Source organism: Python bivittatus, unplaced genomic scaffold (assembly GCF_059951505.1).
Source record: "Python bivittatus isolate LINGU-HERP-01145 unplaced genomic scaffold, Pbiv_v1 ctg000220_np1212, whole genome shotgun sequence".
Lineage (NCBI taxonomy): Eukaryota > Metazoa > Chordata > Lepidosauria > Squamata > Pythonidae > Python > Python bivittatus.
The window spans coordinates 39,629,558-39,656,133 of NW_028277048.1; the positions used below are offsets into that span (position 1 = coordinate 39,629,558).

At 41.0% G+C, this 26,576-nt stretch overlaps 1 protein-coding gene across 3 annotated transcripts; it reads right to left on the reverse strand.

Moving 5' to 3' along the window:
- Positions 1 to 228: 228 nt before the first annotated feature.
- SLC26A11 (solute carrier family 26 member 11) lies at positions 229 to 26,541 on the reverse strand. Of its 3 annotated transcripts, none has more exons than XM_007434723.4 (17): positions 26,339 to 26,539; positions 25,535 to 25,873; positions 21,711 to 21,903; positions 20,846 to 20,931; positions 18,404 to 18,483; positions 17,544 to 17,686; positions 16,046 to 16,221; positions 14,692 to 14,764; positions 13,055 to 13,105; positions 12,442 to 12,502; positions 11,439 to 11,494; positions 10,293 to 10,433; positions 9,227 to 9,354; positions 8,697 to 8,796; positions 3,272 to 3,405; positions 2,471 to 2,543; positions 229 to 630 (listed from the first exon to the last, which is right to left on the reverse strand). In XM_007434723.4, exons 2-17 carry the CDS (start codon positions 25,724 to 25,726, stop codon positions 542 to 544), a joined length of 1,776 nt encoding a protein of 591 aa, XP_007434785.1. In that variant the 5' UTR covers positions 25,727 to 25,873; positions 26,339 to 26,539; the 3' UTR covers positions 229 to 541. The 3 variants fall into 3 exon arrangements, with proteins under 3 accessions (XP_007434785.1, XP_025026632.1, XP_025026633.1); XM_025170864.2 differs by lacking the exon at positions 26,339 to 26,539 and adding an exon at positions 24,659 to 24,793 and having other exon boundaries at positions 25,535 to 25,643; XM_025170865.2 differs by lacking the exons at positions 229 to 630; positions 2,471 to 2,543 and having other exon boundaries at positions 3,340 to 3,475; positions 26,339 to 26,541.
- Between the last annotated feature and the right edge of the window lie 35 nt (positions 26,542 to 26,576).

The window sequence follows — 26,576 nt, forward strand, 5'->3', positions numbered from 1 at the left end:
TGTAAACTGATCTACACATGGGCGAGTAATCTGGCTTTATCCAAACTTTGTGAAAGAAAGGCACCTAACATTTCAGTTTTTACTGAACTGAATGTTACAGATTACAGGATATAGCTGGAAACGATTTGCCATACCCAGTGCAACTTTGAAGAATAGTGTCCCATTAATAATATCACCAATTAATAATATAATTTCAGAAATATGTTAGAGGCACTCAAGTTATAAACCACAGTCATAGAAGTATTTAATCCACACTGGTTTTACAAGTTTTTCCTAGAGTGCTGAAAGAAGATATGATTTTCAGCTGTTTGTTTGTATCTTTATTTGTTGAGTTGAAGTTCCTCATTCTTCCTATTAAAAAAATTCCAAAGTGCTAGCAATTTCTGAATTCCAACTGAGATGTGTAACACTGCACATAAATCATAGAGTGGCTGCAGTCTTGGCTCAGACTCTGTTATGCCACCCTATGGGCCCAAAGCTTGATCCTCCAGTCTGAGGTTCTCTTCTTGGATGGACACAGTCATTAATGAGTTCTCTTCTTTCACTGGATGATCCCAGTTGTAGTTAGTACACTGCTGTTGTCACCTAGCATGCCTCCAATGGCGATGTGCAATTCTCCAAGACCTTTTTCTACAACAGAAAAAATACATTATGCTAAAAATCTGATACACTGTAGTTTCCGTATCTCAAATCCTGCTTGTTTTAGACAAAGAGTCTACGTATTATAAGCCAGGAGAACACATATATAATACATAAAAATAGAATTCATTTGTACTGTATTTATGTAGGAGTTCTATATGTTATACCATAACAAAACATAAAACTAAAATTAAAGCCAGATAAATTAAAAACCATTAAAATCAACTGACAGTATTTGGCATTGGATTGGGCCAAGCTTCTTGTTACTTTTGGATTTGAATTATTTTAAGGACAAGTAAGATATTCCTCAAAAAGCTAAATTCCCTGCTCGGACCACCACATTCATCTTTCCCCAGCAACAGACGGAGAAATAGAGAGATTTTTGCACTGTCCAGAAAACCACCAGGAGGTTTCCCCCTTTAATCGCAGGAAGAACAGCACAAGGGGAAAAAAAAGAGCTGCAGAGAACCTAGCTCGCTGCAAGAAAACACTTCTGCTCTCACCTTTCTTTGCCTTAAGAACTGCAGAAGCAAGTAAAAAATCATTCTGGCCTCTGCCACAGCAGTCATTTATGAGGCTCTAGGTAGCTGCATCACCTCTGCCCAGCAAGAACACCAGTAAGTCTAGACTGGTCCCAACCAGCAGCCTGTTTATAATTCACGACTTCTGGTTGCACTGTTTTCCCTTCTGCTCCCCTCATGTTTATTTTTGTTCTGTTTTCATTTTTCAGGCTGAGGGTTAGCTCACACCTCACAGTATGCACCTTTCTCCAACAGTATACAAGTATTCCTCATTTAATGACTGCCCTGTTTAACGACCGTTCAGAATTACAACAATGCTGAAAAAGTACCGTATTTTTCCGACAATAAGACGCCCCCATGTACAAGACGACCCCCACTTTTCTAACCCAAAATTTAAAAATCAATATTTTAAAGATAGTGCAGAACACATTTTTATTTAGTAATTAGTTAACATTTACCTGATACACTCGGTGGGAGGAGGTCCAAACCGTCTCTCTGCAGCTCTATTTCCAGGCTCTTTTGCATAACTGATTACATTCAAGCACGAGTGAAACTACAGATAGCTTGTCTCTGCAATCAGCCTTCCTCTAATTGGTTTGTTCAGCATCAGCTGACATCATTACATAAGGCTCGTGATTGGAGGAAGTCTGTTTGCAGACTCAAGCTATTTCACTCGTGATTGGAGGCTAGCAATAGGAGGAAGCCTCTTTGCAGAGACAAAGTATGGACAGTTTTGCAACCGCGCGATTCTTGGCTGACTTCCTTGAATAAGACACCCTTCAGTTTTTAGGGTAAGGATTTTAGAAAAAAGTATCGTCTTATAGTCGGAAAAATACAGTAACTTTACAACCATTCCTCGCAATTTTATTTATCATATTTATGATTTTAAATCATAAATCACCTTAACACCATCACAGAATCCCCATGGTCACTTGATCGAGATTTGGGCACTTTGCAACTGGAGTGCATTTACGACTCTCACAGTGTCCTGCAGTCACATGACTGCCATTTGCACGCTTCACAGCCAGCTTCCAACAGGCAGAGTCAATGGAGAAGCCAGCAGTAAAATCGCAAGTTATGGTTATCTGATGTCTCGCTTAAAAGCCACAGCGTTTAGCGACAGAGTTGCCAGTCCCAATTTAGTTGTTAAGCAAGACTACCTGTACTGACTTTTCAACTGATAGAGTGCAATTTGGGAAATAATTTTTTGTCTGAAGATGAAAACTTCAGATTATATAGCAGAGGACTACAACCCTGAATATTCAGTATCTGTTTAAGTATCAGTAAACTTTCTTTAGATCCTTGCCTACCTGCATCATTTAGGGTGGAAAAATTGCGGAAACCTTCCAGGTCAGCAGCCAGCAAGACTTCAAGCACGTGAGCCTGTGGGCATTAAGACAATAGAAAAGCTTTTTTTTTCTTTTCTTTTTTTTCACAAGAGCTCTTAGAAGCGGGAGGGAGGGAGGGAAGGATGGACGGGCGGACAGACATCAATCCACAGTTCAAGGGCAGAATGGATCCCTCACATATCTAAGGTTTCAGGTTCCACCCCTTGTTTCTCTGGCTAAAAGGTAGCATTAGACAAATCTCTGGGTCAAAGGAAAGAATATAGTGCCAAACAACTCAGTGGGCTGACACAGTATAAGGCAGCCCATATATCTTGAATGTGTAGACTATATTCTAGAGAGACATTGAGCATTTTGTGTTTCAGAAACTATGCACTATTGGTGTGCTTAATTTATGAATATACGTGGCTATTCTTTATCAAATCAAAGTATAAATCTACATAGTGAACAACCCAGTTTATTCCCACCATCATGCCCTGCAGATACATTAGGGCTACATATCTCAGCATTTCTAGCCAGCAGGACTTCAACTGCTGAAAGCTAGAGGGGATGCTAACTGAGAGCATTTATTCAACGCCTTAGCTTCCTATACATGCTCCTTCATTCTCAAGGGTTGAAATCTTCTACATGCAAACCGTATATATTTTGTCACTAAACAGTATCTTCTTTTTTTCTAAATGAAAGATGTTAGGCCTCTAAGACTTTTTTAGGTTAAATTACCCAGCCACAATTTACATTTGCCGCCCCCCCCCCCACAACTTCCACCTGCAAGCCAGTGAAGATGAAGCGGAGTTCTTGGTGCTGGAATTCCTGCAGAAGTTCAGACAGACCCAATACCACAGTATAGTCAATGCTGCTGATGTGGCTGCAGTCCAGGATGACACTGCGTTGCTGAGGCTCTGAAGGAAGACAACACAACGAGCGCTTGAGGAAGGAAGAGCACAAGGCCTTATGCAGTCAACCTCCTGTCTGCATTAGCAGAGCGATATTTTGGTCCAGATTTGGAAAAAGAAAACAATGGAAGAACATTTTATAAATCTTTTAGGTTCACAACATTTGGAAGCTTTGCATGCATATCCCCCACACTACATAATTTTCAATGTAAATGAAAGAACCTTTTTAAAATGAAAACATCCTGCTTTAATTATTTAATATAAAAATTGTAGTCTTTAGCAGAATTTTTTTTCCAGCCTAGGCTTCTTAAAAATCATGGTTAGTGTTTGCTCACAGCTTCCAGTAGTATAGTCTTTTTTTAAAACACAGATTTTCAATCAGGGAAAGAGGAATGCTAGCTGGACTTCGATGCTAACATTTGTGCTGCTGTGACATCTGGTAGGAGCAGAATATTAAAAATAATTCCTAATTTTATGGCAGAATTCTTTTATATGTTTATCCTGTGCAGATATTTTATCTGTTTATTTATTTATTTATTAAATTTGTATAGCCAAGTATGGCTCTGAGTGGCTTACAACTAAAATAACAATAGAAACAGTAAAAAATATAAATACAACAGATGAGCAGAGCTGATAGAGATCTTTACAGTATTAGTATAGTTATATCAAATAGGGCTATAAGCCTACTGAAATCATGATTCTAATCAATATTAAGAATCCTAATAATGCAGTTCTTCATCAGAGATTGGATTCCAACAATAGTAAGCTGAATGTATTTCACAGAACCATAGAATGGATAAGTTGGAAGGGATCTATAGACCATCTCCCTGTAGTTCAACTCCCTGCTCAATGCCAGAATCCACTAAACCGTTCCTGATAGGTGGCCACCCAGCCCCAGCCCCCACCCTTAAATATCTCCAGCAAGGGGGAGTTCAGGACTGTTCTAGGGAGGTTGTTCCACAGCTCAAAAAGTGGCTATGCCACCTGCAGTCCCCATAGTCTTATCTGGGTCCCTCTCGAACTTGCCACCAAAGCTTTAATGCAACAGAAGTAGAATGTACAGAAGATTATAAATATTCACTTATTCATGGTATTGAATTGAATTGAATCAGATCAAATAAAGCCATATTCTGTCCTGGGCCAATTTACTTCTTTGGGGGTCTGGGAAGGGGCTTCTGGGATGCCACACAAAAGGCCACGTGTAGGACTTGGTTTGAAGGAAGTTGTACACCCTACGTGAAGGCTAACATACATGTCTGAAAACAGGAGCCTTTGTACCTATTTAATTAGGGGTATGTAATTTCGCTCTCTCTTACCCTGCTCCTTCCACCAACACCCATTCTGAAAGCTCTGAAAGATCCTACATAACAAGATAGTAATGATGTCAGAATCCTCGCAATCAATCACTTGCACTGCTAGTTTGCTTGCTTCGTTTCTGCCATTACAGTGAAGGGGAGGAAGGGAGGGAAGGTTAACCGTTAGGCACAGATGGACTGTTATCCAGTTCTCAGGAATGCCCAAGGTTGTACCAGTGTGAGAACTGGAGAGAATCTTCGACATGCGCAAGAAAGATTCAAAGACAGAAGAGGGGGGTGAAATGGGAGTGAGGTAAAACTAAGTTTTGGCAGGCGCGGGACTCAGTTCCAGCTATGCTCTAGAACTGTTCACTACTTTCCAATGAATGACGTTTCCTTTGAACCTGCATTGGTTTCAATGAGAGTTGCTTTCATTGGGAACTGAGTACCGCGGTTCTTACATATAACTGGGATTGAAGTAGCATTTGCCACTATGGGAACACTATTCCTTACACTCTTTTTTAAAGGGATGAGAGGTCAAGCCCTGGTGCCTTAGGCCAAGGGTCCACCTAACTATTTTACTTCTTACCATGACCAGCTATCTCTTGTATGAATCTGATGTTTCAGGTGTATAATCAGGTGTACAACCTATTTGTATAATAGACACATAGAGATAAACCACATTTACACACCACTCAAGAGAGACAATAAAAAACCTAGGAAGGAAACAGAAAGATTGGAACACATCCCCTCCAGCAGCCCACATTCAGATAAGCAGGGAGCAGCACCAGAAAAACAATCTGGCAGAAAATAATACTCTAATTAGGAACCTCCAAGGAGGAAACCATACCCCCACCAAAATGGGCAGGGAAAGCTACCATATATCAACAAGTAGCAAACCCCACACCCACACTGATGATGTTACCTAGTTGGGTAATGAAACATTTGCAAACAAACAACAAAGCTCAGAGAACACCAAGGACTCCACTGTATAATCTCTGCATACAGGGTGAAAAGAGACAAAGGAAAGGGAGAAACAACGGCATTTTTTTAATATATGTATGTATGTGTATATGTTTTTTTCTTTGGTAGATAGGTTGATAGTTGGGAAAGCTACAGCAGCTCCTGGATCAGGCTACCATCACCCGTATGATGGTTTCCCCCTCCTTTCCTGGCACACTGGAACTACAATTCTCCTTAACTCCAGAAAACCTGGTTGAACTGTCTGGCTATGACCTGTGGGAGGTCCAAGACATCTGAGGAGTGCCCAGTTTGGGGAGAAGACAGGCCATGTCACAGGTATCCAAGATGGGGAAGAGGACATCCCTCACAGCATTCCTAGCACGCCATGCACCTTACTGTTTCCAGCACTTGGAGAGTTAGGAAGACCATTGAAAGAGAGAGGAACAAGCTGCTGCAACTTTCTTCCTCAGACCTTTCCCATCTCTAGGCTAGTGTGGGGCAGATGAGCCTTCTCACATTGCCCAGCACTACTACCATAAACAAACTACCCCTCACTTCAAAGAAAAGAAGTCAGAAAACAAGAGTGTGAGAAAGAGATCCACTGAAGAGTTAGCAAGCTATACAGGGTATATACAGGAGAATCCGGCCAAGTTGCAGTGCTTTTCTCGCTGATCAAGGACATGGTTCAATTTGTTAAATTAAAACACAACAAACTGGCCAGGTAGAAGTATAAAAGCTGACATGGAGGTCATCTCTGGGGAATATCAGATATATTGCAGTTTCTGCACATTCAATTGCCATTTAGTAAACGGAGAGCATATACACATACATAATCAATATTAAAAAGTAGCTTGCCTCACAAATAAACTGGTTGTAAAGGATGATGGAGGCCACATACCCAGCATAGAATCTAGGACAGTGTTCAATAGTTCTGAACAACTATTAAAAAGCAAATAAAGTCCCTTTCAAGTTGAGTCTGATTGCTGGTGACTTCATGGGCAGGTCCATTTTATTTTTATCACAAAGCAGGGAAGTTGTTTGCTACTGCCTTCTTCCAGAATGTTCATTCAACTTCTCAGTCTAGCCCTGAGACTTCCTGGGGTCTCCCATATATTTAATTGAATACTGTATCATTATAATGCATTGCTAAAATGCTCTTAGACTCTTTCATGAAAGGAGGATGAGGAGGTATTTGCTACTCTCACCATAAGCTGCTCTGCCCCAACAGCCCCAGTGGCAACAGCTTTTAAATATTTACTATGCAAAGCTATATCTGTTTTCAAATTCCAGGTCATGAATTTTAATGATTTTCAGGTGTAAGTACAAGAACATGGACGGTACTAAAGTATGGGTAGCCCTCGCTTAACAACCACTCATTCAGCAACCATTCAAAGTTACAATGGTGCTGAACGAGTGGGGCTTACGACCAGTCCTTGTAGTTGTGGCCATCGCAGTGTCCCCACAGTCATGTGATTGCAATTGGGCTCTGGTGACTGGCTCGCAATTATGATGTCGCAGCATTCTGCAATCACATAATCGCCATTTGTGTCGCTCACTGCCAGCTTCCCACAAAGTCAATGGAGAAGTTGGGAGGAGGTGATATTACACTTAACAACATCACAGGATTCGCTTAACGATGGCAACCGGAAGTCCCGGAAATGTCACTAAGTGGTGCGGTCATGTGACATTGTGCTTTACGACCATGTCACTTAGCAACAAAATTTCCAGTCCCAATTACCATAGTTAAGCGAAGACTACCTGTAATCTTTTTTCTGTTTTCAAAATATTTGGTGCTCTCCCTTTCCAATATGCAGGTAGTCCCCAGGCTAAGAATGTCTGGTTTATGGATGATCCATAGTTAAGAATTGAGCCTACTGTAGCAAAATTCAAGTTAAATACACAATGGTTCGAGTTAATTACACAATACTACTTATATAATATTATACAATAATACTATTCCGGCTTACATACAAATTCGACTTAAGAACAGACCTTGGGAACAGGACTCATTCTTAAACTAGGGACTACCTGTATAAAATCCTACTAAAGTTGCACAGCTTTAAGCTTTCATTCAAGGGAGGTCACAATCTGTGAGTTATAAGTCGGCTCCCTGTATCTATATCGAGCCCCCTAAGCATTCTTAGACTGCAACTATATGACTGATGGGCAGCAATTTTTGGCAGTCTACTTTCCCCCCTAAAATAAGACTCAAAACCAGTACATTAAACCCTCTGCAAGGATTATTTTGCCCTCCCCCATTATACATACTAGGGGGGGGAGAACCTTTCAGCTCCAGATATTCCAACACCTAATTGTTTCATCAGCCAATGCTTTCAGAGGTCAAAAATGTTTAAAAAGGAAAGTGCAGAGCCCCAACTTTGCCTGCCCTTGCTTTAATTAAAAGGTCCCATTTCCCCCATATTGTAGCCTCAGTGATGTCTAGTTAAAAATCTGCATTGGACTAGACAAGATAGCTACTTGGGAATTGGGGTTGTTTAAAGATCTAAAGAAATGAATGCGAACTTCCTGAAGCCTTAGGCTGTGTTACGTCTTGTCTTACCCACTGGTGAGAGTAAACATGACCATCTGGAAGTTCCTGAGCATGGAAGAAAGGTGTTACTCGTTCTTCTTTTTCCAGTTGAGTAATACTAGGGTTCTGCCAACCATGTAATACCATTAAGAGGATCCATTTCATCTGCAGTAGTTAACTCCTTGAAGAACTAGAATCCAAGCAAACTTTATTCTACATTGTGTGTTTGCTTAAATATCTATTCTGAAGTTCCATCGGTTTGGCTCAAGAACTATTAGCTGGAAACCCTTCTCATTTGGTCCCAATATCTATGCATCACGGACATTTCTTCAAAAGGCATACTGAAATACTTCCTTTCTTGAAATTCCTGCTTATTTTCGTTTTGAAAGACATGGAGCCAACCACACAGAACAGTTATTCTTCCAGAGGCACCCAGGAGGAGGAATATTAACTGCCTTAGATAAAGTGTACTGAAGACTCATCTCAGGAAGTCTGCATATACAATTTACCTGATAGAGCTTGCTTGTGTACAATATTCCGGAGGAACTCAATTGCTGGGAACTGAAGGCCATTCTCAGGCTTTATGACTATTGCCTCATCCATCACAACCTGGAAAAAACGTTGGAAGAAATTATTGTGGGAAGGAATACAAGGGGAGGGGAGGGGAGTACGTTTGAGTCATCACAATGCTTCTTGATGTACCCATGAAACCGCTTATTGTCTCAATGAAGGTTTATGTAGTATCTTTTACCTGCACAAAGTCTCAGTAACACTGAAAACTGGAGAGGAATAAAGAGATACAAATGTCTATACATTCCTACGTTATATATAAATGCTGACATCCTTGCTTTAGCACCGCCTAAGTCAACCGTTCCGTGTTTCCCCCTAAGTGGCTCACAACCAGTCAGGAGCAGACAGAAGCAAAACAGAAATCATGCTATGATCAATCACGTATGGCTGCCATGCACTGTTTTCTTGCCAAGGAAACAGTCTTCTCCAAACCCTGCCTGCACCCTGATTCAGTGAGCTACAAACCAACCTTTATCCGAGGCCTGGCAACGGGGTAGAGCAGGAGGATTCCAGAAACCATCACCCCTGCTATGATGCCATACTGCACTTCCCAGAAACAAAGAAAGAACGTCACACAAAGAGGCACCAGGTCTAGCCCTGAGAAAAAAGAACAGAGAATTCAGTCAAGCACATGTCCACCCCATCAGCAAAAGGGGAGAAAAACAAGCAAGCAGTTCCAACGAAAACTAGCTCTGTTTTCATTTTATTAAGAGCACAGACATAAGTAGTGCAGGAAAGTGATTTGAACTGAAACTCACAAGACAAAATGTGCATAACATGCTGTTTCCCACTCTACATGCTCTTTCTCACTCCAAGCTTGGCATTAGACAAGGAAATGTAGCATAGCAGGGAGACTGCACAGCCCCACTTCTGCTGGCAGAGGTAGGGAAATACTAATTTTGACATACAGCTACAAAATACGGGCTGAGGTTGCTTTGCAGTGGGCTGGGGGCAGGTTAAGGATGATATTGTGCTTTTCTGGTTTCAAGAAACAGTGTGCTGTCCTCCCTTGCACCAGGACGAGCAAGATGTTTAGAACTTAAACCAGTTCTAGATGGAAGTTAAATACTGTAGGTCTCTGGCTATAACACAAAGCTGAAAGGTCTTGTGACCTGTCAGATCCTTTGTCCCATCTATGTCCTCTTAGAAAAGACTAGGCTCAAAGATGGCTTCCAAGATGCTGTTCCAATAGCCTCAAGACTGCATCCTACATGTCTAGAAGTCTGTATAACAATGAAAAGCATCTGAACTTTGCCAACTCCAAAATCTACTCCCTCTTTCTTAATAAAGAAATAGTGGATTAATCCAATTTCAGAAAGTTATGCCTATTCCAAGCCAGCACTAAGAAGAGCTACAGAGAAAGAGGAACTTTTGTTTTTGCTTCTCCCTATCCTAAAGAGCATCTCCCACTCCTCCTTCAAAAACACACATATCATTTCAGGCCAGAGTTCTAACCATCTCAATTGTGTCTAGGGAAGCATTAAACATTTTCCAGCTGTCTAGCCTTGTGAAGAACAAGATATCCATGTTCATACTTTTAACCTGCCATAATGTGCGGAAGATCCTGGCATCAAACATTGGAGCCACAGCACAGATGATGACTGCTGCCAGCGCTGCCTTGGGAATGTAGTAAAAGAGGGATGTAAGATAGGCCAGGGATAAGAGTACTAAGGCCCCTGCAGAAGAAAAGAGACACATGTAATACGAGTCAAGATGCAAGTTTACTCTTAAGCCAAGACTAGGTTGGGTGGCTGAGCAGGGCTGGATGCATTATTATGCCAGGAGTTCTCCAGGATGAAGTGATGCTTTTTGCAGCAAAAACAACTAAAAGTCAGAAGTGATATTGGCCACTTTGGAACAGCCTTCAGGAAATTGGTGAAAAACCATACTTTTCCAGAGGGCCTTGGGAGGTGACCATCACTGCCACATTAACAATCTTGGTTTAGTGTTTAATTTAGTTTGCCTGCTATTGTTGTTTTGGGTGGGTGAGTTGGGTTACTTTGGGGCTTACCACAGATGTTTGAATTCTTACTATGTGCTTTCTATTCTTGTAAACTGCTGGGAATCTTGAAAGATTTGGTGGCATCTAAATTTAATCAATGACTCACCAATGGCTAAAAGTTATGAGATTCAACATTATGTTCCATAAACTAGAAAGAAATAGCTACATGTGTTAATCAGCTCACCCATGCAAGTCTATATCTACCATGCCCAACAACAGTGTGAATGCCTTAGGAATGTCCAGCACAAACAGGTAATTATCACTGTAATTACCTATATTTCAATTCCCTTTTCTGTCATCTGATTATCCCCTCGTTTGCAACCATGAATAAAGATATATATAGATATAGATATCCTCCTTTCTCAAGATGATACTACATGCATCTGATGAAGTAGACTATGATCCAGGAAAATGTTGCCACAATGAATTTGTTAGCCTTTAAGATCTTTACCTGTTGTGTATCGAGGATCTATGTTTGCACAAAACATCTGAGGTACTTTATTTGCAGTATTTACTTTTCTGCAGAGGGACTATTTGGGCAAGTTTAATGAAAGAAGGAGGCAGGTTTAGTGAAAGAAAGAGAGCTACACAAGTGGCATTTGTGTTGACATGTTTGTAATTTATAACCTTCTGCTTCCAATATATTCTCCTCCAACAAAGGCATTATTCTTTTCCCTACCTGTAATTAGTCCTCCAGCAGGAGTGCATACACCAGTCTGAGCATTCACTGCTGTCCTGCAATGTGAATAGTGCCATTATAAGCAAAAGGATTACCCCATCCTATGCCTAGAAGCAGCAAGACATGCATGCATACGGCCTACTGCCCTTTCCACAAGGCTGGCTATGCTTCCCCTAGTTCTCGCCTCACATTCTTCGATTATCAGTTTGCGAGTTATGAGTTAAGACCAGATCAAGTGGAAGAGACTAGAAGAAAATCAACTTATTAAAAAAATAAAATAAAAAATGAAGAAGTTTTAATAAAAAGGTGGCTTTTACTCTATGTATCCACTTTCTGCTGTGACCACATCCACCTTTCCCCACCGCCTCACCTACATATTTCTTCTTCATGTTCCACAAGGATGTGGCCTTCAACTAAAAAAAGGCTCTGTGTCAGTAGTCAGCCAAAAAGAATAAGATCTCAGACCTAGACTGCCACACTTGTGGGGAGTTATGAGAACATGTTTTCTGTCCAAAGTGCAGCTCTAAGACAAGAGTCTTTTTCTGAGGTAAACCATTCTTCCTGCCGTTTCTAGTTAAAAAGAAAAGATCTAGGAGGCATCCCAAATTGGCCTCAAGCATCACCTTTTCTTCCACAGTATTAATTAACTCAGGAACTGTTTTTGAATATAAAAATATATACTCAGCCACAACTAGGTTCCTGAATGGCTATGCCTACCTGAATAATACAGAAAAAAAAATAACTTTATAGTAAAATGCAAACTGCCTAAAGTTCTGCATGAATTACCACTCAATGGATATGAACCCCCTTCTCTAAGCCAAAGGAAGAAGTAAAAAGGTTATGAAAAGCTTTTTCATAAGGTTAAAAGATTTTAAGGGGCAATGAACCCATGGGAAGCGACACATGCAGAATACCATTTCAAATTACCTTATTCATCTACTGTATATAAATATCTCACATGCACAAAAAAAATAAAATAAAAATAAAATAAAGCTTTCCTCACCGGCCAAAACTACCCGTGACTGGATAGGATGAGACGAAGGATCCCAACAGGTTGGTAAAACCTAGAGGGTACCGAGGAAGAAAGGCAAGGAAAAGAATCAGTGAGATGGCAAGGCCTGGACTCTGAGAGACATTAGAACCATTCTCCCCGCCCCAGAGTGGAAGGAGAAAGATTTGATATGTGTTGTCTCCAGAAGATAGGACTGAGATGGGTTTTTAAGTCATGGTGAATCCATTCTGGGTGACTATTAGGACAAGCTATAACAGGTAAGAGCAGTTCAGCCATAGAACTAATCTTGTGGGAGAGGGTGAAGGACGCTCTGGCCCTGGATTTCCTACACTGAGCAATGGATTAGCCCACAATACACCTTCCAACTCTATGAACCCAAAATGTTAAAGCTGCAAGTGATGGGAATGAGGCTTCCCCAGTGGAGCCTGTTCCCAAGGTTCTTTCTGCTTATGTGCTAGTCAGAGTAACTGCACCTGAGACCCGGAGTTCCCAGCCTCCCCCACCCCACCCACCCACCCACTCACTCACTCCTTTTCATTCCCACTTTGCTTAGGTATCCCACATCCAGTCCACTGCAACCAAGCCGTTCATGCAAAATCCTTACCCATGGCTAGCAGCTCCTGGTTGGGATCAATCTGGTAGTTATTTTGAGAGGCTAGTAAGGAGAAAAAAAAAAAAGATACCTTTAGATACTGATCAGACCAAGAATAATCAGTTTCAGCATCTTCCACAGGAAAGCAGCTCACAGGGCACTGTAGGCAGGGGAATGTGAAGCCAAAAGAAATACTGCAAGGGGCAGTAAATGATCCTAGAAAATGATATCGCTTCCCAAAAGCGATATGTCTGATTATGGTACCCATCATCCTAACCACCATACCCACTGACTAAGCTAATTAAGAATCACTCCTGGATTCAGCTAACAGACTTCTTTCTGTTTCTTTACCTAATCCTTCCATTGACAGTATTATTGTGTATGGAGATGACTTTCTATCCCTCCAAAGCAGGAAGAGACAAGAAAACAGCTACATCTTACTCTGTTCATCTAGGGAAACTTTCACATTTTAGTCCAAGGGTATGTAGCCTGCTTCCTTCTTCTTCTTTTTAATTAAACTTTTATTGAGATATATAAAAAGCACAGTTAAAATACAAATCAGAGAGTATGGCAAAGAAAGAAGATAGAACTAAAAGAAAAGGACAAAAACTAAAATAGTGAAAATAGATAGAAAGATGGAATGGAAAGTGACTTCCAACTATCTTCAATACTGATATAAATACAAATTTAAAAAAGGTTAATCTCTTACCACTAATTAATCCAAATTAACATTATTTCTATCTAGCCTGCTTCCTTCTGATGTTACTGAAATGTCCAATGTACCTCATCCCAGACCATGCTACCTGGGGCTGTGGAAGCTATCATTCGCCAACATAAGGAGAGCCTCAGTCCCCCATTTCTGCTATAAACCATGGTTTCAAAGAACCCTGCACCCTTCTTTCCTACATGCACAGCCCATAGTAGTTCCACTTCCACATGACAATTCTATACTGCCAATCAACCAGTACCCCAGCAGGTGCATTGTTCACACGTTCTATATAAGCAGTCCTCATTTAGTGACTGCCTCATTTAGCAACTGTTCACATTTACGATGGCGATGAAAAAGTAACTTTATGACCAGTCCTCGCATTTATGACCTTTGCAAGTCAGTAAAGCAAAGGAAAGCTGAAGTTAGATCATGAGCACCGTTGAAGTTTCACTTAGCAATCACTTCATTTAACGACCGAGTTGCCAGTCCCAATTGTGGTCACTAAACGAGGACTACCTGTATATGAAATTACATCAAGCAAAAGCAGCAAGTAGCATAAGAGACCTAACTTTAACAGGTTGGAGATGCAAAGCATCTAAAAGGAAAAAAAATCAGAATGACATTTAGTTATCACTACCTTCACCGGATTCATAAATCAGGCTTAGCCTGATATGCCTTGCTTAGTTTTGGCTTATCCTGATGCTACCAGCCACTCTAGTTTATAAGCCATGATTTAGGGTTTATGCATTGTGCAATCCAACTAGTTGTGATTTATTCAATAATCCATGGTGAAACAGACTATGGCTTACTGTGCTTTGTGACCAGAGGCCACTGCCTTCAGATAGAAGTAAAACCTCCTCTCAGCAGTCAGGTGCGCATGGAAGCACAGTCCCGCCTTCCCGCCCTCCACTTCAATGTCTAAGCAAGGTAATGATCCTACCAAATGCTTTGGCAATAGCAACTGTCTCCAGCAGTCCCATGAGTGGCACCACCGCCAAGCCAGGTCCAATGGCCTGCAGAGATGGAAGAAGGTAGCTGTATTCCACTGCAGTTTTGACCAAGAAGAGGGAGCTATGGCCACAAATGTAGTGTCCCATACCAATGGAGGAAATATAACAGAGAGGTAGAGTAAATCCTAGACTTGTGCAGAGATCTGGATTCAAAAGACATTATGTGATTTGGAAGGAATATCTTAAACCAAATGTGTCTTTTCTCAAGATGGTCCATCAAATGTGGAGGGCAACCACCCTAGAACAGGAGAAGATGCAGCTGCTTTAAGGTGCTCCTAACAGGTCCTACCTGTGCACCCCCATACACCCTAAATACATTTTATTCTTTGAATCCAGATCCCTGTACAACCCCAGGAAATATTCCCCATTTCAATATCTTATCATTAATCAAACCATACAAATCCAAGCTGTTGAATCTTGAAATGCCAAATTAATCTGCAATTTGTGCTTTGAGCCAACTAGCATAATGAAGACATCACCCACACATCAAGTGCAGAAAATAATCTGCTTATTTAAAATATTTCTCTACATCATTTAAAGTAAACAATTCTTCCATATTATACCTTGTATGTCTTGATCACTGAAGAATAGAAACCTTACTTTTCCTGTAACTTTATGGCATTCTGCACTCTGACAAGTTCCATCAGCACAAAAGTACTAAGATGCAAGTGACTACAAGCTTTAAAGGCTGTTCAAGCTACCACTATTATTTAAGTTTCAGCCAAGACTCTGATACAAAAAAAACCCTAACTGAAAAATAATTCCATATGGATTACAACCTGCAGTGCAAACAGCAATTTATTTCAGTATATGAAAGAAAATATACTGATTTAATGAGGACTGTTTTTTTAAAAAAGATCTTTTAGAACATTTTTTGTAGCAGGTATAAATGAATATGTTTAAACTCCACTACTATATTTTTGAGAGTGATAAAAACCAAATCAGCTATAAGTTTAACTGTATTTATTTGTAAAGTTGTGATCAAACTGTAGAGAGTAGAGGGAATGGCCCTGAAGGACAGGAGGAAGAGTTGCTGCCAAGGCAATAGTCAGATAATCGGGGCCTGAGCCTGGGCCAAGAAAATAACCTGAGAAAACATTTCAAACAAGCCCCTCCCTAATTTACACAAAGATAAAGGAGGGGGGGTGCATTCAGACTTACAAGATTCTGTTCCAGTAAAAGTAGTCCTGACCTGCATAGCATTGGTTTCTTAGTCTGGTCTACCTAGAGGGGCTGACATAAACAGAGAGGAAGATACTGACCCAATACCAAAGAAATACGCACCTGGACCATCTCCCCAAAGTAGAGAGTATGATTGGATACGATGATGGAGAACGGTGGTGGCTGGAGCGGAGGGAGTCCCTGGGGAATTGTTCCTGTGAGGCTGAAAGGCTGGGAGCCAGTCATTTGGAAAGCATAGGCCACAAGACCAGCAAAGAGAACCACAAGAGCGTTACGGGCTGTTAAGAAGAAATTCTTAAATAAAGTTCTGCATAATCAAATGACAGACATGGATGGAAGGAGCAGTCAAGGCCAAAACCAGGAAAGTGCAAGTCCCAGCTAGCCTTGCGCACGAGTGTCCAATGCTGGACATTCCAACATTCCTGATCTACAAATGGGCAGTTTCTGGCCATAACTTCTACCTCTTATTTGTGATGTAGATACACACACACACGTATGTACACATGCGTTATAAATTCTTACAAAAGAAATAAAACCTGACCCTCTTGTAGAGAAGCTCAGCCCCTCTTCCTCTGGGTCTCCTTTATGTCTTTTTTTGCTCCCTGAAGCTTCCTTCTCCACCATCCTTCAGACTGCTCTCTTTTAATACACTGCTTAGCCTTCCTTCATCTCCTTGCCTTTTGGCTCCCATTCAGCTTCTCTCTAAGATCCAGAGCAAGCTATTCCACAGCCAAAGCTTTATTAATGCCAGCCAAACTAGTAGCATTTCCTTCCTGTGTGGTATTTTCCCTGAGCAATCAAGTATTCCAGAGCATCTCACTTGGCTAGCCAATCTGTATCAAGGGATCTGCTACTAAAAGAATCAGTATATATAGATAATTGCCAATTTAATAATTTGAGGCTGCCAAATTCAGAACACAAGAGCTACCTGGATTTCTGGAATGAACTTTATTACTAGTAAGGTAATCTAAAAGAATCTTGAAAACCTGCCAAAGTAATTTTCCAGATCAACTTATAACTAGCATAATCAAGGCAGGGTTACTCTGAGTCTTTTTCTCATACTTCTCCCCTTCCTGGAATAAGGAATCTTTTCTGTAATGGTTCTCCTCTCTCTTGTAACTGTCCTACTGTAAAGGAATTTAAAGCTGACCTCGGGGATAGGGAAGGAAGGCACAAGCCATTAAGGAGGAACCTGGGGAAGAATTTACAATCCTGGGAAAGAGGGAAGCATGAGAAAGTGACTCAAAATAACCCTGTCTTGATTTTCTTTTTTTTAAGTAAAAGATGGGACAGAGAGAAAGTTGGACAGGCTTTCAAGATTCTGTTATTCTACCTTACTACAATAAGGAGTATTCCTGGAATCCCTGTCATGTCTGTTTACTGACCTGGCCTTCCTCCAAAGGCTGACATGAATCTTGAAAGTTTATTCCCTGCCTATCCCTGAGGTCAGCTCTAATTTCCTTTACACTTATTCTCTCCTCCATGTTCCCAGGATCTGCTAGACATTCCATCACCAAAACAGAACAGAACAGAACATCAGAGAAAATACTATCAAGAAGAAGAAAGTTAAATACTTGCTTAGAGGACAGGACAGACAAACCTGTAGCTGTTATCCAAATTATATGCCGGCTGATCCTGACAGGCAAGACTTCCAGTAGATGGGTCCTGGGGATGCCTTTTTTCATTTGTTGCAGGACCATAAGCACTGTTAGGCAGGACACCCCAAGGATGGCATCTCCAGCCCTGCAGATAATCATGGCATTGGTCTACAATCAACTCCCCCCCCAGACAGAAGGAGACCTCCATCCTATTTGCTTTCTAAGCATGAACCTTCTCCTAAGCCACCCATTTGTACATCACTTTATTCAGCTACCAAGATACCTATATTTTTTATACTAAAATTACACATATGCTTTCCTGCTGGTTAATTAGATTTTTAATCAGCTGAAGGAAATATATGAGATTTAAAAGCCTGAAAAACTTAAGCCCAAGTCTGATTTCATTCCTTCATACAATGTATCCTATAAACAAACATAGTTTATTTAACTTTTGTAAGAACAATAAAGCCAGCCTCAGAGTTAATATAATCCACTCAAAAATGCCCCAGTTAAGCATAAAAGACCAGATGGCTATACATCAGGCTATCTTCTAATTTCTACAGTTTTAGGATCATTTATTCTTTGCCTTCATTGAAAAAAAATTGGGCCCTCAAGTATGAGGCAAAAAACTTGATTTGCCCCAATCCCAGCTTTCAGCTCCATTGCAAGATTCCCCACACAGTATTTGCAGAATTTCAGGATTTAGAAATGCTAGAAAATAATCCTGAAATGTAATACTCTAAAAATGTTTGTAATTCCCAGATGCTATTTCTATATTCTATTTCTGCACTATATTTCTCATTTTTGTAAGCAGGAAGAAGAGGAGCAAAAGAAAAGGACCAGCAGAGAAACATTTTTTTACCTTGTCTCATTAATTCTGCAGAAGGTATAATATACCTGTAGGACAAACTGCTGTGGAATGTTGTGCAGACCCAGAAGTGTCTATGGAAAATTAAATACACACAAGAATCGAGTTGGGGAAACAACTAAAACACCCACACATTAGATATGAAGGGTATACTCTGTGAATGAAAGGAATCTAGAAGCCATTTGAAACAAGAGGTGCTCTGGGAAATCTTATAACCAGTCATAACGCAATGCCCATTGCCTCCCACAAAGTCAACCATTTATGATTATTTTGGGCTCTTTAGGAAGCCAGGTTAAGGGAAAATGCAAGGTTACTACTGCTTGTCTGCAACTATAATTAGTTTCTTATTGGAATAAAATGTGGTCTTCCTTTCATCCTATTATTATAAATGCTGAACTACAACTCCCAGCCTCCCTCATAACTGGCCTTGCCTCCAGGATACCAGAGATTGTAGCAACATCTGGAGGTTTGCAGGTTTCCCATCTCTGCCTATAGCCACTATGGAGCTGAGGTACAACAGACATTTGTTTAAAACAACGACCTTAATCTTCACTTTTTAAGAAATAAACTCCTTCCAGGTTCAAAAATAGCTAAGTATTTTACTTCTACAAAATCAGCCTCTGGAGATGGGCTGAAAATATTCTGTGTGGTGGGAAGAAAAGAATACAAGCAAGCATACATATATACCCACCATGATATTCCCTTTCAGGGTAAGCAACCTTATGCAAACCGCAGAAAAGCAATAAGAAATTGTAAGCTAAAGAAATTAAAGCCTTGTGCTAAGAAAAGGAAGCATAGCTAAGTCACATTTACAGCAACATCCTCTCAATATCTTTCTATTGAGAACCATCTACCATATCCATTTACTGCTTCATATAGTGCCTTTTATTCTTTAAACTTCTCACCTCCTCTTTTGGAGGATCTCATCAACTCCATCATGACTCGGTCACAACTTTCTCAGTCTTCCCCTTTGCCTTCCTTTCATATGGTTTCGCAATTCGATCCTCATTCATTCTCCCCATACGATCAAGCCATCTCATATTTATTTCATATTTCTCTATTCAATCCAAATTCTTACATCACCCATTCATTCTTAACTGTCTCTCTTGTTTTGTCACCCACATTTCTTAAGTAATTTCTACTACATTGAGCTAATTTTAGTACCAAACCCTCATTCCCATATAACAAAGTAAGCAGAAGCACACCTATACACAGCCATTTTTGTTTCTTTCAACCAACACCCATTCCATGCAACAGATCACATTCTTCCTATGATCTTTCTACCAGCATTTGCACACCTTAAAACTTCTCCACCCATTTCTTCAACTTTAATAAACTTTCTAACGAAGTATACAAGCTCATCTACTTCCTCTGGCTTGCTTGTCTGGTTTTTGCCACTCATGTGTAATTTGCAGTTGTTTAGTCCATTCCCTGTCAAATACTGCAATCTTGGTCTTTGATACTATATTAGGGAATAACATATTTTATGAGACTGAGGTAGTTGCTCAGAGAACACAGGTTTGCAATACACATTAATACAACTTTCCATTTAAATACAACCCATTTTATGTTTAGCATATATACTTAAGTTCTTGCAAATGCAAAGGTATCTTTTTAAATGTAAAAACATCTGATACTTTTTCAGCAAAAAAAATCATAATATATAGCCATGTGGTCATTAAATAGCCATAAAACTTACTCATTTGTAAGTTTTAAACCATCATTCTAGTATTTTTTTCCGCTCTTTTTTGTTTTTGCTATTCTTAAAAATTTTATTAGAAACCAACTTTTAAGAGGGAGCTAAAGGCCTAGACAGCCTCCGCCAGTATTTCTACAAATCTGATATGCCAGAAAACATTTTCTAATGAACTGAAGCAAAACCTTCTATAAAAAAAGATCTGAGGCTTCTTTTCAATGCTGTTTCCTGCAACTGACACTTGCAAGCATGAAGAATTGTATCTCCGATTGCTATCTCCTCAGCCTCTTGCAAATCGCTGACTGTGGTCAACCACAGAGGAAACATTAAAGTTATAAGAGACCTCACAGCACTAACAAGAAAAAGGTAGAATTCACACATCTCATGGCAATGCTTACAGCAGAGGGTGCAGGGGACAGGAAGCTCCTGAGCTCTACGAACAATTATATAAATTTCAGGACGTGGAAAGCTCTATGTAAACAAGTTCTTTGCTTCTTAAATTAAGAAGCGTGAAATGAAAGCACAACAAAATTAAGGGCAGTTTTCACCAGTTTTAAGGAAATAGCTGCAGAAATGTTGAAACATGAATCCAGCCCCCCTATTTCTCTCTCATGGCTAGGATATGTTCCCCAATCCTCAGATCAGCCACCTTTACTTAATAGGCCCCTATCTTATTTCTAAAGAAGTCGCTTCACCTAAAATTGTTAGGTAAAGGCCAAGCGTGACCAGAGACAGCTTACCTTGACTTGGTTGAAGCCAATGGTGACTGCAGCAGCTGAAGTAAATCCTTTAATGACAGGATGCGAGATAAAATCCAAAATGAAACCTGCCAGGTATAAAAAAAAACCCCACATAGTCTTATTTCACCCTGGGAATTAGACTGGCTGGATTTCTTATCCATTCCTCAGACACCTGCCCATCATGTCATCTTCTCTTTCTTTTGTAGGGCCTCAAATCCTCCCTTTCTAAAGCAGAAAAGTACCTGATAGCTAGATAAAGCTGGGGGCAAGAGAGAGGGAAATTCTTTCCAGCTACTACCTGTGACAAGCACTCTTGCATGCATCAAGTCCTATTCTGGGCAGAAACCTGTCTATTTACCTATAAATTCAGAACTAAACTAGGAAGAGCAAAATGATCTGAATACATAATCTGTGGAGTAGTTTCTTCTGTGGAGTTCATCTCTTTTAAGCATTGCCACCCCCAAGTACTTTAAACTGAGTACACCTGAAATTTAAATGAAGCAAACGTGAATCTCTCTTCACAATTACACACGCACATGCATTTCAAAAAATGTAGGCAGACAGCGTCAGAGCCTATCAGAGGGTGAGGAACGGTTTATAAATCACCCTAATAAAAAGAGTTTGACTGAGCCTGCAATTCTGTACTCGCTGATCTGACAGTTACCCCAATGAACTCAGTGGGACATATTTTTGAGTAGATATTTAGAAAAACACCCTGCAATTTATAGAGCTGACGATACAAAAACAGGGACAACTCATTTCTACTTTTTTATTTTGTTGGATTTGATTTCCAATCATCTTCTTTGGCCATTAATAGCAACAGGGCAGTGGACTTAAAGACCAATATAAAACAGTTATGTCTTACCAAGTTGGAGGAGTCCCATAACTAACTGGATGCAACCTGAAAGAAAGGTGAGTAGAACAGCCAAGGCGGGCTCATGGAATGCATAGGAAGAAACCAAAAGGGACATGATGGCCGTGGGGCCAAGCGTTACATCTTTCGAGGTCCCCAAAAGGCAGTAGATGAAACAACCCATGAAGGAAGAATACAGACCATACTGCAAAGGAGAGGGGAAGGCAACATCAGAGACTAGTCATAGTACTTGAAAAACAGTAATCCATTAAGACCACAAAGGTTATGAAAGGCCTACAAAATGCAAATGGAAATTTGGTGAAACATTTTTAAAAGGAATACAGGTAGTCCTCGTTTAGTGACTGCCTCATTTAGAGACCATTTGTAGTTACGAAGGTGATGAAAAAGTAACTTTACAACCAATCCTTGCATTTACAACCTTTGCAAATCTGTAAAGCAAAGGAAAGCTGAAGTCAGATCATGAGCTCAGTCAGTTTCACTTAGCAACTGCTTCACTTAATGACCAAGTTGCTAGTCGCAATTGTGGTTGCTAAGCAAGGACTACCTGTATTTGCTTATTTTTTTTCATCTTGTATAATGCAAAGAGCCCAGCTACGTGGCAACATTCATCTGAACTTAGCTGGCGTACAAAACCAAGCAGGGATGGATAAGGTTAATACAGGTAGTCCTCAAGTTACAACAACAATTGGGACCAGGATTGGCATTGCTAAGTGATGTGGTCATAAAGCATGATGTCAAGTGACTGCATTGCTTAGCGACGGCAATCCAGGTTGCCATTGTAATCCTGAGACATGCAGGTCATTAAGCAGAAAGCCCAGCACAGGCTGCGCATGAGTTATGGGAGGGGAGTGGTGCGACGCAAGCACAGGAAGGCCAGGAAAAACATGTGCAGCATGCAGGCAAGTGTAGGAAGCCTCAGGGAAGGGAGGTCCTGGTGGGTGCATGCAGGTGTGTGAGTGCAGGTAGGCCCAGGAAGGAGGGCATGGAGTGCATACATGAGTTAAGGGGGGAAGAAGGGCACAGTGCATGCGAGCAAAGTGGGCAAGGAGAGAGTGCGAGCAAAGAAAGGTGGGGGGGAACTTACCTGAGTGACTTGTGACCCTCCCTGCTGGCTTCCCCATTGACTTTGCTCGTGGGAAGCTGGCAGGGAAGCTTGCAAATGGCAATCACGTGACCGCATGACACTGCAACCGATCTTAAGTAACTGCAAACGGTCACTGAACAAATGGTCGTAACTCAAGGACTACATGTACTTAGATGGGAACCTCTAGGGCAGTGTTTCATGGCTGGTTGAGGAATTCTGGGAGTTGAAGTCCACATATCTTAAAGTTGCTGAGGTTGAGAAACACTGCTTTAGGGAAATACAGGGCAATAGGCTTGACTGGGAAATTGGAAAAAATGTCCCAGAAAAAGGCAGGGGCAAATCAGTTCCTAGGATGGCAAGAGAACTTCAGGGACACATCCATGCAAATTACAGGAGCCAAGCCTGATTCAAGGCAGCTTTATACTTTAACAGGAGATACCATTAATAGCATGAGTTATTAAGGTATTTCAGAGCCAAACAGTTCTTTCCCATCTCAGTTCAAGAACTTCTTTTCAATACCAAAAGGCCTTCATAGTCTGCCAGAGAAGCTTTTCTTAATGTGGGATCTTCCAAACATTTTGAACTGCAATTATCATAAGCTTGATCATACTGGATAAGGCTGATGTAAGTTATAACCCAAAATATCAGGTCATCAAAACACAGAAGGTTGTGCTAAAACTCACTAGCTAAACATTGTTCACTCTGTTGACTATGATATGCCATCTAGTCAGTGTTGAATTTTAATGACCACACAGATAAACCTTCTCCAGGGTGATCTGTCCCCAACCTGACACTTCAGATCTCCCAACAAGACATTCATGGATTCATATTTCATGGCCTCCCTCCCCCAAAAAGGACGTTAAAACTGCTAAATGCCAGGTTTTCAGCATGAGGCCCATTGGACTCATCAAGATTTCCTTAGGCCCCATCCAGGTCCATGCCCCATCTGGTTTTTAAATTTTTTTTCTTCCCTTTATATTGTCTCAAGACTCCAAATGAACCCAAAAAAGTTCATCTGAGCCCCAAAAGATTTCATGGTGATCCCTGCACTACATGAATACATTTAGTTGCAATTCTACACAGTTGTCTGGAAGTAACTTCCAAATAATGCTGCAGATTATTTATAAATAGTCTGTTAACTCTGCACATACACCACAAAGGTTAAAGTTCCTCCAATACTGCTGATATTCATGCATGGATGATGCAATTTTTGTTATGCCAGGATTCATTATTATTAATACAGTACAGAGGTGGAGAACTTTCTCTTGCTTGGGCAAATAAATGTCATACAGTGGAAGACAAGAAAAATGCTTATTGCCTCTTTTCTTCATATTATCTGTTAGCCCTTTGAGGTAGGCAAGGTCAGGAAACAGAAACCACATGAACTACTGGAACTCTATTGTTATAGGGTATAAGAACAGAATCTTGAAAACCTAACAGAGATTCTCTCTCTCCACTCTTATACTAAACAGAATCAAGGTGGGATAATCTTGAGTTTAGTCCTCACCCTCTCCTGTCTATCCAGGCTAAGCTGATATTTATATACAACAAATGTTGATCAACCACCATCCCTCTTCCATGGAACAGCAAGAAGAGCTTAGTGGAATGGCAGAGGATGTATCTGGCATATAAATGTCTCACTTCAACCATCTGCAACCATTTTCATTTGGAAAATAAACCCTGAAAACTCATATCTGCCAGTGGATAATTAGGGCAAGCAATATGTTTGGGCTGGTAGATGCATTTAGACCTTTGCCTACAAGAAAAAGTCATTATTTCAAAATGGCTTCCCATGGAATGTATGCATCCATAAAATGGCTACCACAATGGACATGGCCAGATACAAAACACTCACTTATCAGAAGGCAAACTGTTGAAGTTCCTCCTTTTCCACCTCTAACACTCCAGAAATGTTTTGTCTTTTTTCCTGGGTAAGCAGTACCTTTCCAAACAAAGCCCTGTACATATATGCAAGGGCACAGAGGCATTCCTGGAAATAAAGGAGCAGCATACCAGCTTCTCAATTAATGTTTTTAAAAAATCTTTTTTAAAAAAATCGTGTGGGAGAGATAGCCAGGCAGGTGCTAAGGGGTGCATTGATGCTAACAGGCACCATATTGCCCACATCTGGGACAATATTTTGACTTGGTGTAAGCCAGCTTCTCTATCATGTTTCGCCATTGACTCGCTTGGCTATGATAGGTGAGAAAATAAAACCATATGGATATAATACACATGGATTTCCTTTATCTCTCTGTAAGCGTGCCACACAAGAATAGGAGCATCATACACTTGTATGAATAAATGAGGGCCTTATCTAACTAATTATCATCTCCCAGGCTAATGCTTAAAACAGAAAAACATGCCTGTTCTATCCATTCCTTTCTCCAAACTTCCATTCTTTCCATTCTTCACCGGCCCCTTGCCCTCTGTGGTATCCAGTAAAGCTAGTCTAATCCTTCCTTCCTTCAAGCAAAAATCAAATGCTATTGTCAGGCCAAGAGTCCCTGATGTAAAAAAAAAAAAAAATGCGTTAGAACTCAGTTTCTACCATCTTCCTCTTTGCTCTCCAATTAGATTAGGGAACCTTTTCCACAATGAGGCCAGTCAGACTGCTAGTGTGAATGCTGAATGAGGACAGGTACTTTCAAGTTGTACAAATACAGCATTGTGTTAAGTTCAGCCCTTTCAGAAAACATGTTAACAAAAGCTCCTGGATAAATAACCTCACCTGCATGGGGAGACCAGCCACCTCGGCATAAGCAAGAGCTTGTGGCACGACGGTCAGCCCCACGGTCAGCCCCGCCACAAGATCCAGCTGCAGCCATCGCAGAGAATATTTGGGTAGCCAGCCTAGCACGGGCAATCGCTTTGCAGTTGTCCTGCAACACTGCTTCCAGCACTCTCGGCTTCCTTCTGACATGGCTGGACTCCGTGTGGTTCAGACTGATTCACTTGGGATCCACCAGCAAAGTCACAAAGACAAGCAAACATAGTCAGGATAGCAAATGATTTTGCTGGAGTAGATCAGAAAGGTTCCCAAACTGGCAGTAGAAGTTCATAGATATACCTGGGGAAAAGGCATAGGAAAACAATTAAGCAGCTCTGGCAATTCTCCATCTTGAATATGAACAGAGGATCCCACCTTACAATAATATTGTTCCTCCTAAAAAGTAAACAATTGCCATGGCACCTTCTAACCTCCTTACAGGACGTGGACCAAGGGCATATGCTGTATTTAGATATTTGCAGCCCAGCTGTTGGCGTGCTATTGCTGTGTACTACTGCACTTGCTAGAGCTGCATGAGAAAAAGGGCCAGGCTCTGGAGCAGTGTTCTCAACCGTGGTAACTTTAAGATGGGCGGACTCTTAAAGCTGCCAAGGCTGAGAAACGCTGGTCTAGAGGGTCGCTCAAGTCAGGCGATCGACTTAAAGTTAGGAGGCCAAAAGTAATTTAGGACAGTTCCGGGTGGAGGGGCAAGGCTAGGCAGGGAAGGAGGGAGCAGTCTAGTCATCAAGACCAGAGAAAACTTACATTAGCGGGTCCTGCGTCGTGGTAAAAGATGTGGAATATGACCCAAGCACCATCCGATCACCTCTCCAAAGGTACCGAGCGGCCCCTTCCGGAGCGCGTCTGTACGGCTCTAGTTCCTCAATTCAGGCGCCTCAACCGGCAAAGTAAACGCAGATTAATCCCAGATTCCTAGTGGCCGACTCGCCCCCTCGGCTCATGTGACCCGGGCTGGACTTGGAGGCGGAGGCGGAGAGGCGGA

What these genes read in the sequence shown, in the direction of transcription:
- SLC26A11 (XM_007434723.4), bottom strand. Translation starts at nt 25,726, where the DNA reads ATGTCAGAAGGAAGCCGAGAGTGCTGGAAGCAGTGTTGCAGGACAACT. An exon ending in TGGCTGGTCTCCCCATGCAG is followed by an intron (nt 21,904 to 25,534) that starts GTGAGGTTATTT and finishes TCTCCTTTGCAG; the next exon opens with TATGGTCTGTATTCTTCCTT. An exon ending in TCATCTTCACTGGCTTGCAG is followed by an intron (nt 2,544 to 3,271) that starts GTGGAAGTTGTG and finishes TAATGCCCACAG; the next exon opens with GCTCACGTGCTTGAAGTCTT.